This window comes from Propithecus coquereli, unplaced genomic scaffold (assembly GCF_000956105.1).
Source record: "Propithecus coquereli isolate 6110/MARCELLA unplaced genomic scaffold, Pcoq_1.0 Scaffold12, whole genome shotgun sequence".
Classification (NCBI taxonomy): Eukaryota; Metazoa; Chordata; class Mammalia; order Primates; family Indriidae; genus Propithecus; species Propithecus coquereli.
Window position 1 is genome coordinate 8,920,664 of NW_012136080.1, and position 13,510 is coordinate 8,934,173.

General features: G+C 41.7%; 1 protein-coding gene across 2 annotated transcripts in view; it reads right to left on the minus strand.

Annotated features, from left to right (window-relative positions):
* Positions 1–11,070, minus strand: part of CPNE4 (copine IV) — a 486,060-nt gene extending 474,990 nt beyond the window's left edge. The window contains exons 1-2 of one of the 2 annotated variants that reach the window (XM_012663497.1): positions 10,987–11,070; positions 9,037–9,190 (exon numbers count right to left, since the gene is read on the minus strand). In XM_012663497.1, the coding sequence (XP_012518951.1) occupies positions 9,037–9,089 (53 nt within the window). In that variant the 5' untranslated portion in view covers positions 9,090–9,190; positions 10,987–11,070. Of the gene's footprint in view, positions 1–9,036; positions 9,285–10,986 lie in introns of those variants that run through there. The other variant, XM_012663488.1, reaches the window with a different exon arrangement.
* Positions 11,071–13,510: the final 2,440 nt, after the last annotated feature.

Here is a 13,510-nt window from a genome sequence, read left to right on the forward strand (position 1 = left end):
TTTTTTAAATTTCAGAATATTAACGGCAGTACAAGCGTTTAGGTTACATACATTGCCTTTGCACCGCCCAGTCAGAGCTATTACACAAGCGTGCCCGTCCCCCAGACCGTGCGCGCCACACCCATTAGGCGTGAGTTTGCCCATCCCCTCCCCCCCCACCCGCCCGATGAATGTCACTTCCATATGTGCACGGATCAGGCTCTTTAAGACAAAGCAAACGGCTCCTTTGTCTCGTACCCTGCATCACTCACTCATCTCTCTCCTCACGCTACCGCGGGTTTTAATGTTTTTTTCCCACGAGCCTGTCTGCCCCTCAAATCTGTGACTTCAAGGATAAGAACTTCACATTTATCCCCAGTGCCTAGCATAGCTTTTTGGCATAAACACTGACCAACTATTATTCAACAGATGGATAAATGAGACCCTTCTGCTGAGGGAAAAGGGGTGAGGAGACGGGGAAGAGGCCCAGATAGGAAGGAAAGGATGAAGTTTTGGAAGAACTCCCAAGAGAAAGGGCACGGGAACTAGCACTTGCCATCCCGCTAAAATGCCAGACACTTTTTAAACACTTCAGGTTCACAACCCAGCATTAGCCCCGTTTTCCAGATGCTAACACTCACTCGGGTAAAGTGATTCCCCCAAAGGCCTGTAGCTTGAAAACTGTGCGCCCAAGATTCAAACCAGGCGTTTCCGGATGAGGGTTCTGATAGCAGACCCAAGCGTACAGAAACAAAGGGCAGTCAGGCCGCAAGCAGGCCTGTCTGGCGGAGTTCCGGCTGCCCACACTCCGAGCAACCTACCGAGGCTCTAGAAGAGCCTCACCGGATGCTGAGGGCGAAACCTTTTGTCCCCTCTTTGCAGCAAGGCAATCTGGGCTGGAGGTCAGATGCGCCTGGGAAAACCAAATACCTCGTATCTGGGCAATCAGTTTCTGGGGTTCCACAAACCCCATCCCTTAGCCTGGAAGCCCCGCTCACGGTCCCCGGAGGTGGGCTCCGCCGGTGCTCCGGCGCCCTCTAGCGGCTGTCCGTTCTAACGCCAACTCTCTCTAGCCAGTCCTTCCAGACTCACCCTCTGGCTTGCCCCCGCAGTGGACCCCTGCTGGCCTAATTTTGTTCCTCTTCTCCCTCTAGGCAAAACAAATTGCCCTACAGAGGTTTGAGATCTCTTGGATAAGAAAAGTTCTTTCGGTCGATTATACATCTTAAACCTAAGGATTCTAGGGTTAACCTGAAATACTGTATTTTCCTCTTTCCCCTGATGTTTCCAAGGAGAAATTTCTCTAGTATTCTAAGTAATAAGAAAAACGAAGTTAGAAGTATTATATTATGAGCCAGAAATGTAAACGCAACATTTAGGAAAGTTTGTCCTTTTTAAATGGAGCTTTAATTTAAAACAGGATAAAGGATTCCGTTGTGTGTTCCTGGAACTGTAAACACTCATAAAATCTCTTTGTTTATTGACTCAGTAGTGACATTTAAAATAGGAAGCTAAGACTATGCATGAGCAATTCTTCACAGAACATGCACATTAACAGAGATGGCTGTAGACAATGACTTTGTACAAATTTAATCACATCTATTGGGTAAATATTGCGTTGGCTCCAAGAGAGAGCAATGTAATAAGTCCCAAGCCTGCTCCTCCAAACACTCCGATGGAGGTGGGAGACAACTCCCCCCATCATCCCCAACTCATATTAATAAACATTATTGATACACATGGCACCAGAGGTTGGCGCCAATACAGTTATTATACCCAGGGAACTTGAGTCTCTTTATGAGAGGAGTGATCAAGAGGGTTATTGAATAAGTCTCCTGATTTTGAGCAAGTCATCTCTCTGAGTTTTCATTCCCACATCTGTGAAATTAAATAGTTAGAATCAATAGATTATCCTCAAGCTCTCTTGCAGTTCCAAGAGTCATAGATTCAAAGTGATAAAGTTGCTGTTCACAGTTTGGAGAAGAGCCCATCACAGATCAGCTTCAATGAGTTCCCCCACCCTGTGGAGTGTACTAAAGTCATAGGACTAGAATAAACCTTCCCAAAGAAGGCATCCTTATCGTTTTTTTCTTTTCAAGACTTGCCTTTAGGCCTTCAATATTTACTGAGCTAAAAGCTGGTGGTTCTCAAGAGGCTTTCCAAAGAACACAGCAGACAAATAAAGGGCTTCCCAGGATGTGCCAATTTAGGGAAAAATATATAGTGTATATGGTATATATTCACTACTTCATAGAGCAAACAGAAAGCTCCCACATAACTGAGATTTCTAGTACAAAGAAGACTGAACGGATATGTAGGTACTACTACGTTTTTATTAAGCAATCACAAGTTTTAGCAGATATTCACTGATTGAGTTCAATGCTAATTAAAGCCTTACTATAGATTGTCTATTTCAAATAGCATAGAAAACATAATGCATCTTACCTGACCCATTTATTGAGCTCAATTTTGGACTTACCATCAACCTTCGTATAAATACCTCACCCAAAGAATGGATTTGTAACCCAACCTAAATTATTTTCATAACATGCTTCCCTCAAAAGAAAGCATTATAAGATTTTGGAGGACATGCTAAAAAGAATTAAAATCTGTACACTGTTCTTTACCATTTACATTCAATCAGGAGAAAGGCAACTCTATTATTATATGCTGGGAGGTCAGTTTTAATGCACCAAAGAATGGTCTTGAACCATGTGACATTTTATTTTGAATGCATTTAAAATTTTCTGTCCTGATATTTTGTAACTCCAGTGAACTGGCTACTGTTGCCAAGGAAATATGACTTTGGGTTACTGCATGGATCCACAGGAGTTTTTGCTTTGTTTTAAAATATTAACAAGACAAAAATGGAGAGAACAAATATGGAAAACAAATTTAGCCCTTTTCCTTTCAAAACACAGATCTGGAATACAGATCTACTTGTCATTATCTCTGATTAAAAAATGCCAAGACTCATGAGAAGTGTTTTTCCCAACTAGTATAGAGACTGGTACTCAATCAGCCAGGTTGATATCATCAGAGCACTCTTCTCTTTCTTTGTTCTGGATTCAGACTCCTCTGAAAGTGTAGGGCATTGATTACACACAACATTGACTGCTTACTTCCAACGTGTTACCTCTAAATGGAAAAATTCTTTATTTTTGTGGATAAAAGTGGCCATGATGGTCCAGGATATTATATTTCAGGGAGTTTTCAAAGTGAGGACAGAGGAAGGAATGGTGCAAACCTTATCAATGCATTCAGTTGAGTTCAAAAAGATTCAAATGCAGATGAGAATAAAGATTCCACCATGAACACATTTTTTTCCTCTGTGATTATTTCTTATAGTCAGTATAAGCTTAATGTTTTCAGTCATGATAATGGACTCAAATCCCATCGGATGGTGAAAAGAATCAGAAATCTACATGCAGATCAAGAAATACTTTAGAACAAAGACCTTTTAAATAAAACCTCTAAAAGCAAAGTCCCCTCAAGACAAACTAATAATACAAGCAAAATATCATGTTGCTACTAGAGACCTGGAGATAAACAGGAAGTCTTTGAAAGTCTTTTTTACAATCGAGAAACAACCCACAAACCTTAGAGCAATTATTTTTGAAGAAATATTTAGAAATTCTAGTAAAGTGGTTATCTAATGCTGAGAAACTCACTATACCCCCTCTGTGCCTGCCTGCTCTCATTCAAATATGCTGGGCTTGTGTCTGAAAGAATAAAAATGAAGCTGACCACTCACAGGAAAGGCATAGGTTTGATGGCCATGGGAGTTTTCACATGATAACACATAAGTAAACCTTTGGTTCCATTACAGGCGAGCTCTTCTCACCCAGCCATTCAAAACATCCACTGCTGCTATGGACCAATATATCCTTTTATGTAACACTCACAGGGAATCACCTAGTTCTGATGTGGTTTGAATTTGATCCTGTGAAACCATCAGAATCTTCCCTTCAGAGATAAATGAGAAAATTTTGGCCTTTATTAGTGTGAATTATTAACACAGGTGTCTTAGCTGTATTTTCTGATCCTCCCTCTATTTTTATCCACCTCTCTACATGTAAAAACCTGTTTCCTACTCTGAGCTCAGAGCCCTGATCTGCTAGGGTGACTTTGTCCCTTTCTCTTTAAAAATGGGTAGGCAAATAAAAAAATGAGTTCAACCTAGAAGCAGCAGCTCAGTAACGGAAATGAAAATATCAGAAGTTACCTAATCACAGTTACAGCCATGCTGAGCTCTGTCTTATCTTCTGGTTAATAAAAAGAAATGAGACTTTCCTAAACTTGAAGAACATCAAATAAAATAAAGATATTTGCCCTGGCTTGCCCCTAGCTTTTGGAAGGATATGCCAAGCGGTTTAACCACTGTATACTAATTACAAAACATTGGCATAAATTCAAAACGCCTATGTTCTAGGAAAGTTTGGGGAATCTTGTTTTTTGTTTTTTTAGTTTGTTTTGATATACAGCAAAAAATAAAACACAAACAACTTTGAGAATAGAAATTGTTAAAAAGGGAGTAGAAGAGAGGAGTGGGGGAGAAAAGAATACTTTATTTGAAGTTAAAGTCGTTCTGGGTTTGTTTTGGGTTTTACTTTTCTTTTTCTTTTCCTTTCTCTTTCTGTCTTTTTTTTTTTTTTTTTTTAATAAGAACAGGGTTTAGATTCAGTTTAAGGAGAACACGTTAAAGTACCTTAAACAGCTCAAAAATGCTGTTCAGGAAAGAGAAAACCAAGTTGAGCCAAGAAAAACCAGAATAGTGCTTTTAAAATCCCTGGCAAAGCAGCAAGAGGATGAACAGTTGGTTTTACACAGTTTGGAACACAGAGTGTAAAGGTGCTGAGCTATGTCTTTCCAAAAGGCACTGAGTTCCTACGGAAAGGGAGCGGGGCGGTTCTCTCAAATTTCTCTTGCAAACTTTTCCCAGGACACTCTCCCTTCCCCAGCCCACCCCCACTACTCATCTTCCCTCCCCGCACCTCCCAAATCCACGCGTTAAGCCCTTCATAAGTTCGTGCCCCGGGCATCATCTCTGCAGCTTGTGATTTTTCCTGGAGCCTGGCAAGTTCTGGGACTGGAAGCCAGTCCTGCAAGGCCACCCGGGGGCGTGGTCGGATCTGGACGGTAGAATGGGAAATGGAGGCTTAAAGCCCACCTACTTCAAGAGGAAGGAGGACTGCATTTTTCTAGGAGTATTCACCAGGGTCAGCCTGCTCCCCACCGAATGGCAATCATCACTCACTTGACTTGGCATGGGCCAGCTCCTAATTGCCTCCCTCGATTCAGTCCTAGCAATCCTTGCGCGTCGGTGCTCTTTAATCGGCTGTGGCTTGGCTTCAGTGACCCCTCCAGTCCCGGCCCCTCCCCTCCGTGCCCCTTTCCCTGCGGCTGCTTTATTTAACAGAGGAGGAACCGCCGAGGGACTCAGCTGAATCCAGGCGCTTGCAAGCCTATTGATTAGTTTTAAGCCAGAGAGCCCTGGACGCAACTAAATATTACTGGAACCTCATCGTAAGGAGGGTGGGAGAGCAGGGTGAGAGGCTGAATCCAACCACAGCCAAGTCAAGCCATTGGATACCACTACGATGTCCCACAGCTTGCTCACAGTCAGAGAGGAAGCTGCAACTTCGGCAAGGACTCTTCCCTCCTCTTCCCCGATTTCTAAAACAGTAACCCCACCCCCACTTCAGGGCTTCCCTGACCTGCTCCTCACCCGGTGCGCTGCGGTCCCCTCCGCGGTCTTCCTCCCCGCTCTATTCTCCCCACCCCACCTGAGCGAGTTGGGTGGATGTCAGAAGGCCAGCTGTATGCGATGAAAGTTCCTTTAGATTAAAGACAATGCTCGCAGCTGCTTCTTAAGACAACAGCAGCAATGATAAACAGGCAAATCTGAGCGAAAACCCGTGCATCTCAAAAGTTGGTCTTGCTACGCAGCAGCCCCGACAGACTTTGCAATCATAGCGCCCCAAGAACACAGGAATACAGAGTTAGCATTTACTTACCTGGGTGTGCCAAGCTCGAAGAGTAGAAAGAGAATTCAGCCCGGGACGAGGTCTGTCCCGCCCCCAGGATGCAAAATCCGGCTTTGGAGCGAAGGTGGTAGGTGTTGCAGTTGTGTAGTGGTGTTAGGGTTGCGGGGCGGGGGTCGGACTGCCCTCCCACCTCGTGCTCAGGGGCCAGGTTAGCAACAGCGGACGGAAAAGATGCTGAGAGGAGACTTTGGTCTCTCCGGAAACCCTGGCTCCATTCTTGGCGATGGGGGTGGGGGAAGAGGGTGAAAATGTTGCGGATGGCAGGTCGGCTGTCGGTTAACTCAGAGAGTAAAGAGAAGGGCACTGGGGAAAGAGGGAGAGAGTGGAGAGGAGAGCAGGAGGAAGGAAAGGAGGAAAGAGGAGAAGCGGACAAGAGCGGGTGGTGGGGAGATGGCAGCTTCTCACAGAGAGATTTCCACCTTCTGACGAAACCCATGCGCCCAGCCACCCGGCAAGATACTAGTTCAGAAACCTCCGCGCGAGCGCCCCCTGGGGGGTTCCGGCGGATACGAGCATTGCCCCGGGAACGCGAGTCCACCGCCCCGCCCTGGACTTGGCGGCGGCGCTCTCCGTGGTCCTGCCGCGCCCACAGTCCGAGCTTCCTGCTCACCTTTGTTACTCACGCTGGACTCCTGGAGACACCCGATTCAGTTCTCCAAGCGCTTGATCCCCATCTCCACTCCAGGGTAAAGTAGTAATATCGGGGGGTGGGGAGAATGGGAGTTACACTTTTTTTTTTGCACATATTTCAAGAAAACTTCCTGGATGAATTCTCAACTGTCACTAGAAATGGCGAAAGTATTGCTAAGTTCTGTATCCTCAGTGTCTACAACAGTGCCAGGTACATGGCAGGAGCCCGGTAATTTTTTTTTTTTACTTTTTTATTTTTTTAGTAAATAAATGCATGAGTAAATGAACAAAGAGTCTTTTCTTTATCTCATAATATCTTCCTAAGTATATCCACCTCCCAAATAAGATAAGGAAATGCTTAGAGAGTGCTTATGTTTAAAAATCAACATAAACATGCTGTCTTATGTAAGGGGTAACTACTGCCACATGTTATAAACCACTTCCGAAAGACAGAATGGCTTTCCTGTTCCAAACTTATTGAAATTCAGACAAATCAACAACGAAGGGACATACTGGCATTGTTTCTGATTATTTCTGCTACCACAGGTAAAGTAGACAACTAAATTATCTCAGCACAGAGGTATTCTCAGACTCACAAATTGGGCTTCAGAATCCATAAAGTACATAAAAGCCTTTTTATGACACTGGGATGGCATAGAGGGTGTTATAATCTAATACTAACAAGGATACGGAGAGATGGGAGGGTTTTCCTTCCCACCCTGTTAAGGCACTGTTGGACAAGGCCTTGCTTCAGGTTGAGAGGTTATCAGCCAAAAGAAAAGCTTTTCACCAACTGCAGAGTTCCCAATTTGAAAGGCCAAAAACGGAGAAAAAATAGGATAAGGAGCAGGAGCCCCATTAACAGTTCTGTAGAAGCTATTAGAAAGATCTTTGAGAAGCAGAGAAACAACCCTTAGAAAGAATAAAAATAATATTTGTCTTCCCTCCACTCACCTCTCAAACCCTTCTGAAACAGAACAACAGTATACAGAGACCCTAGAAAGGATCTGAGGGAGCTTGCCTATACACTGAAACTCCCACATAAGTCCTTGGATTTGCTTTGGTTGGGAAAACTTGGGTCATGTGGTTATGCACAAGCCAATCATAGTGGCCTTGGCATATAGGATTACACCAATGGGTTAGTCCTTCCAGAGTGTCTGGGAGTATACAATGTGCTCTGCAGCACTCCTGGAGCCAGGATGGAGCCTCACCTGATACACACACACTGAGAGTGAGACCAGGGTTGTTTCTCCAAGGGATTTTCGGAGTCCTCCTACCAGAAAAGGGAGGATGGATGCAGGGCAGGCAAAACCAGTGCATGTTTACTAAATATGAAAATATTAAGTCAAAAAATATCCCTTTCAAGTTTTATTAAGAAGTAGTCTCAGAGATAAACTTAATGCTTGAGTTGGGTTGAGCTTGCAAAGATAAAGGAGGAAAAAAAAGAAAAGTCATTATGCATTTTCCTGCATGTTGATTGTGTTCTTTAAAATTTAAGTTTCATGAAGGTAGATGATATTCCTGTTTTGTTGTCTTGTTTGTGATTATAATCACAATGCCTAGAAAGGTATCTGTCATGTAGCAGGTAGTCAATAAACATTTGTTAAACAATAATTTAAATATCTTAGGGATCATTTAACATAAGCCTCTTATTTTATAGGTGAGAGAAAAGGAATTAAGATGTCCTGATCATGTACTATTTTCAAGCAGTCTGTTAGGCACTCTATTTACCATCCCATTTAATTTTTACAACAATCTGCCTAAGTAAGTTTTATTGCATCTACAAAAATACTGGAGTTTGGGTGGCTGCAATGACCGGAGCAAGGAACACAATTAGTGAATGGGAGAACAAGGGGTGTTAATTGAAACAGGCTCTGAAGGGAAAACTATGAAAGGATTAATATACATGGACCATAGAGCAGAAGTTATAGAGTCAAAACCCATGGTGGGGATCGGGGGCAATACCAGTACAGTTATCTTTGGCCCTCCATGTTAAAAATATAGACACACAAACTAAACACAATTCTACAACTTATGACAAACATGGTTTCCTCTGCCAGCAGGCTTCAGCTCCCTAATTAGAAACAAACAGTTGCCTGCATGCCAGTATGCAGAACACATGTGCAGCTTTATGCCAGAAACTTGGAATTTTTTTTCAAGGCATGACACTGAAGGTAAATTCAAAGAGGCTCTTTGCAGGGCATATAAAGCAGAATTTACTCCCACCCTTCATATGAAATCAACAGCTCATCTGTATAAATGAAGATTATGACCAGCTAGTAAACTATGTTTTCAATCCCTGCCCCCACAGCAAGTTGCTCACCAGTCAGAGTCCCCTCAACAATTGTAACATCAAAATATCCTTGTCTGTACCACTTACCTCCGCCCAACTCTCCTTTTCATGGATTCTGAGCTGCCAGGTTCTACAGTCATAATCAAAATTATCTAAAGCCAAGCCTCAGAGGAACGGTGGCACTGGTGTTCCCAAGCTGCAAAGGAAGCTCCAGCTCTGGGTAGATTCACTCGCCGAGTCTCTGTTTGATAACATAAGGGGAGGCATCCGTTCGGTGTCTTATGCCAATATGAAAGGCATCTCACCCATCACTGTGACGAGTGAAATGCTGGAATGGAGCCAGGGAACAAAGGGAAAGAAATGTGTATTCTTACCAATGCAGTTGATATCATTTTTTAAGGGTAGCAGATGATGAAGGGGAACGACAGGCAGAGAGTCAGTGCCCTGCATCAAAAACCTTGGATCCTTCCCTGAATGAGTCAGGGTGAGCAGTTTGTTTTGAAATTGAATTTCTGTTTTCTTTTTTTTCTTTTGAGCTGTAGGATGGTTACATACTCAACTAGTCAAGAAGACTGCTGTGAATAACAGGATTTATTTTTGAGACTGTGGATCAAATAAGAACCCTGAATTTCACCCCAGGGTTATTTATAGCTCACAAATTTTGTTCTTTTTTTCTATTTCAGGTACTTACGAGAATTGACTAATATGTCTTCCTCTGGAGTTTCTGTATGTGCCTGAGGTAGGTTGTATTACTGGAAAGCAGAGAGGAACACTCTAAGCAATCATTTGTAAGATGCTAAGAGTCAAAGGAGAACGAATACACGTGTTCCAAGCTGATGCTAGGATTATATCTTCCACTGTCATTCTTTTACATGGAAACCCTGTGTGAGCTGTGGTGACTCCACCACTAAGTAACAAGCTATGCTGTGAAAAGACACCTTATACTTTCGTCTACCAATAGGTGGCATCAAAATCTCTCTAGCTTTTCTTTCCTGTATTTTAAAAACCGTAGGCACAGGGAATTTTCTTTCTGAGATTTTACATTTTACCATGAGTGATATTATAAAGACCACTAAATCAGCTCTATATTATTTCACAGCAGATAATCCCATTTATCTATTAATAAGGCCTTTTAGTCATCCCTCTGAGCCTCAGTTTCCTCATTGTAAAAAGAAAGTATTTGAATTGAACTCCAGCTTCAAGATTCTGCTTTTCAGCTACTTAATATCTTCCCAGACAAATCGTTCCTCAGGCCTGTGATAAACCCATTAGGACTCCATTCTTCCGGGCTTAAGGAATGTTAGTGTGCAGCTATCCCTCTGTTGCAGAGACTGCTATTTGCCCAGCATATTTTCATTTTTGTTTCTTTGTTTTCCTTAATAAGAAAACCACAATTTTGTAGGAGGTAGGAATGTGCTCAGCTCCAAACCTACATTTTCCAGCCTTTCTTGCGGATGAGGTAGTCATGTGACTAAGGTCTAGTTCAATACGGTAGCCACAAATAGGCACATGTATCTATATAAATGTAAACTTATTAAAATGAAGCAAAATTAAAAGTTGATTTTCTCAATTCCATTAGCCACATTTTACATGCTGAATGAGCGATTAGTAGCTAACATCTGGGAGAGTTCAGATAAGGAATATTTCCATCATTGCAGAAAGTTCTGTTGTACAGCTCTGGTCTAGCCATCGAGATGTCAGTGGAAGTTACAGAGAAGTTTCCATGAGAGTCTTAAAAGGGAAGGAGATACTAGCTCAGCTGGAAGGTAGCTTTATCCCTTTGTCTCTTCCCTTCTTTCTGCCTGAAGGTTAAGGTGGGTCAGCCATCACGTGACCATGAAGCAGCAAGCATTTGCCAAGGCAGGGTAAGCAGAAAGATAAAAGTGACCTGGGTCTTTGATATCATAAAGGCAACCACATTATTGTCAGTTTTATTATGAGAAAAATAAAACCCTCAGTTGATTCAAGCCACTATTTTAGCTTTTCATTACTAACAGCCAAATATTATTTCTAACTGATGTACCCTCAGAAAGTTACCTGAACAACTTTCTATTAATGAGTTTGTATAAACAAGTATCTTTCCAGTTTCCTTTACTTTGGTTATAGTTGAGGACAAGATTCTAGCTAAAAGAAACAAAACAATGTATATACCACAAAGTGATAATTATTAATCATTCATTTCAATATGTCAAATGGCCCAAAGAGAGGTAGATAGGCATTAATGATGCCCAAATGACTATCCCTTATTTTATAGTTTGGCTGAAAAATAGTTTTGCATTTTCCCGGAAAAAAGGTTGGTGGGTATGGAGATAAAAGTAAAATAATATTTGATCCTGTACCATGTGCTAGAAACCTGACTGAATGATTTGACAACATTATCATGTTTAATTCTCATGACAATCCAGTAAGGTAAGTATTCATACCTTCCTTTCTTTGCAGATAAGAGGGGCTCAGAGAAATTAAATGTCTTGTCAAAATCTACACAGCCAGTTAGTTGAAGAGATGAGTTTCAAATCCAGATCTGCTTGGCCCTTGCCACAACTTCATAATGAAATTCCAAGGATGAGTGTTATCAGATTCTGGCCCATACTTGCTTATTTCAAGGTTCTCATTCCATCCACTGTATCACTTTTTTTTTTTATATGCTTCATTCTTTTCTACCATAAAAAAGACTGATGATATTTATCTTTATCTTTATAAGCTTGGGAATACTCAGAATCATCATAAAATTTAGCTTTCCTCTGGCAACTTTGGAGACCCTCAGAGCTTTTCTTATTTCCAAAGACAAGGGGTTTGGATGGGAGTTATTCTTTATTTTCACACAAATTGGTCAGATGACATCTTTACTGTGGTCTGGAATAGAAGCAGAAAACAACTTGGATGATACAAAATGTGAAAGTTGGAGAAATAGCCTTAAATTCAAACTGAAATTAAATAGTTTCTTCTCTTGAAACACATAGGAGAAAAGTTACCTCAAAAGTTTGTTTATAGCTTTATTCTAATTCATGAGATAAGTCTAAGAGAATAATAAAATCATGTAAAGGAAACATCGAGAGCTTAAAGAGCATATGAGAGGAAAACAACACCATTGCAGATTTTAAAGTCACATTCTACAAAAAAGCAAAATTGGTAGTGTGGAAAACACAGAGCAGTATCACAGAGGGCAAAGTAAGTGATGTTTATGGTGACCTGAATTGTTACAAAGAAGTTCAAGTGTAACCTGAATTATTTATTAAGAAAGCAAGAAACATATTTTATAATTACTTTTTCCCAAAAATGGTTAAGTTATTATTTAGACATCGACCAGTTTCTAAGATCATCCCATATTCAAGGGGAAGAGACATAGACCCACTCCTTGGTAAGAGAAGTATCAAATGATTTGCAGACGTGTTTTAAAACCACTACACCCTCAATCCTACAAGCATGCAATCCTATCTAGCTACCTATTTCTGAAGCTCTCAGTATATTAAAAGTATATGAAAAGAAAACATTTCAGGCAAATGTATACCTCTTTTTTTAGCATATTGCGGGGGTACAAACATTTAGGTTACATATATTGCCTTTTGCACCGACCACGTCAGACCTACAAGTGTGCCCATAAAGACATCTGCACTCAAATGTTTATAGCAGCACAATTCACAATTGCAAAGATGTGGAAACAACCCAAGTGCCCATCAATGCATGAGTTGATTAATAAAACGTGGTATATGTATACCACGGAGTACTACTTAGCCACAAAAAACAATGGTGATGTATCATCTCTTGTATTATCCTGGAGAGAGCTGGAGCCCATTCTACTAAGTGAAGTATCACAGGAATGGAGAAACAAGCACCATACGTACTCACCATCAAATTGGTACTAATTGATCAACACTTATGTGCACATATGGAAGTAACATTCACTGGGTGTAGGGCAGGTGGGGGGGAGGAAGAGTTGGGTATTTTCATACCTAATGAGTGCAGTGCGCACTGCTATACCTCTTAATAGTGTTGGAGATTCAATCTGAATTTCACCTGGTCTCTTTCCTTAGTCAGCTGGGTCCCAAGGCCTCACTGTGCTCCTTTGGTGCAAGTGCGGATCCCTACAACACCCTATCTTCTAAAACTGGCCATCTCAAGAGTATCAATCCACCAGCAAGAAGAATAACAAAACAGAGTCCTTCTCTAGAAAGTTTAGAGTAAAAGGGTGAGTCAGAAGACATCCTCGATTCCATTTTCTCCTCTTTTCCCCTTGAACTTCACCTGGAGCAGGAGGTACTCCAAGGCCCTGTTCTATTGCCTCAGCCACCTAAGGTGGCAGAGAGAAAGCTAGACAATCTGTCGTTCTCTTCCACACTCTTTCCTGAATATTATCTATCATAGTTCATTTGTTCTGCTATAACAAGATACCACAATATGGGTAATTTATAAACAATAGATATTTATTTCCCCCAGTTTGGGAGACTGGGAAGTCCAAGATCAAAGCACCATCAGGTTCAGTGTCTGATGAGATCCTGGTCTCTCTGCTTCCAAGATGGAAGTATGTTCCAGAGGGCACTAACAATGTGTCCTCACATGGTGG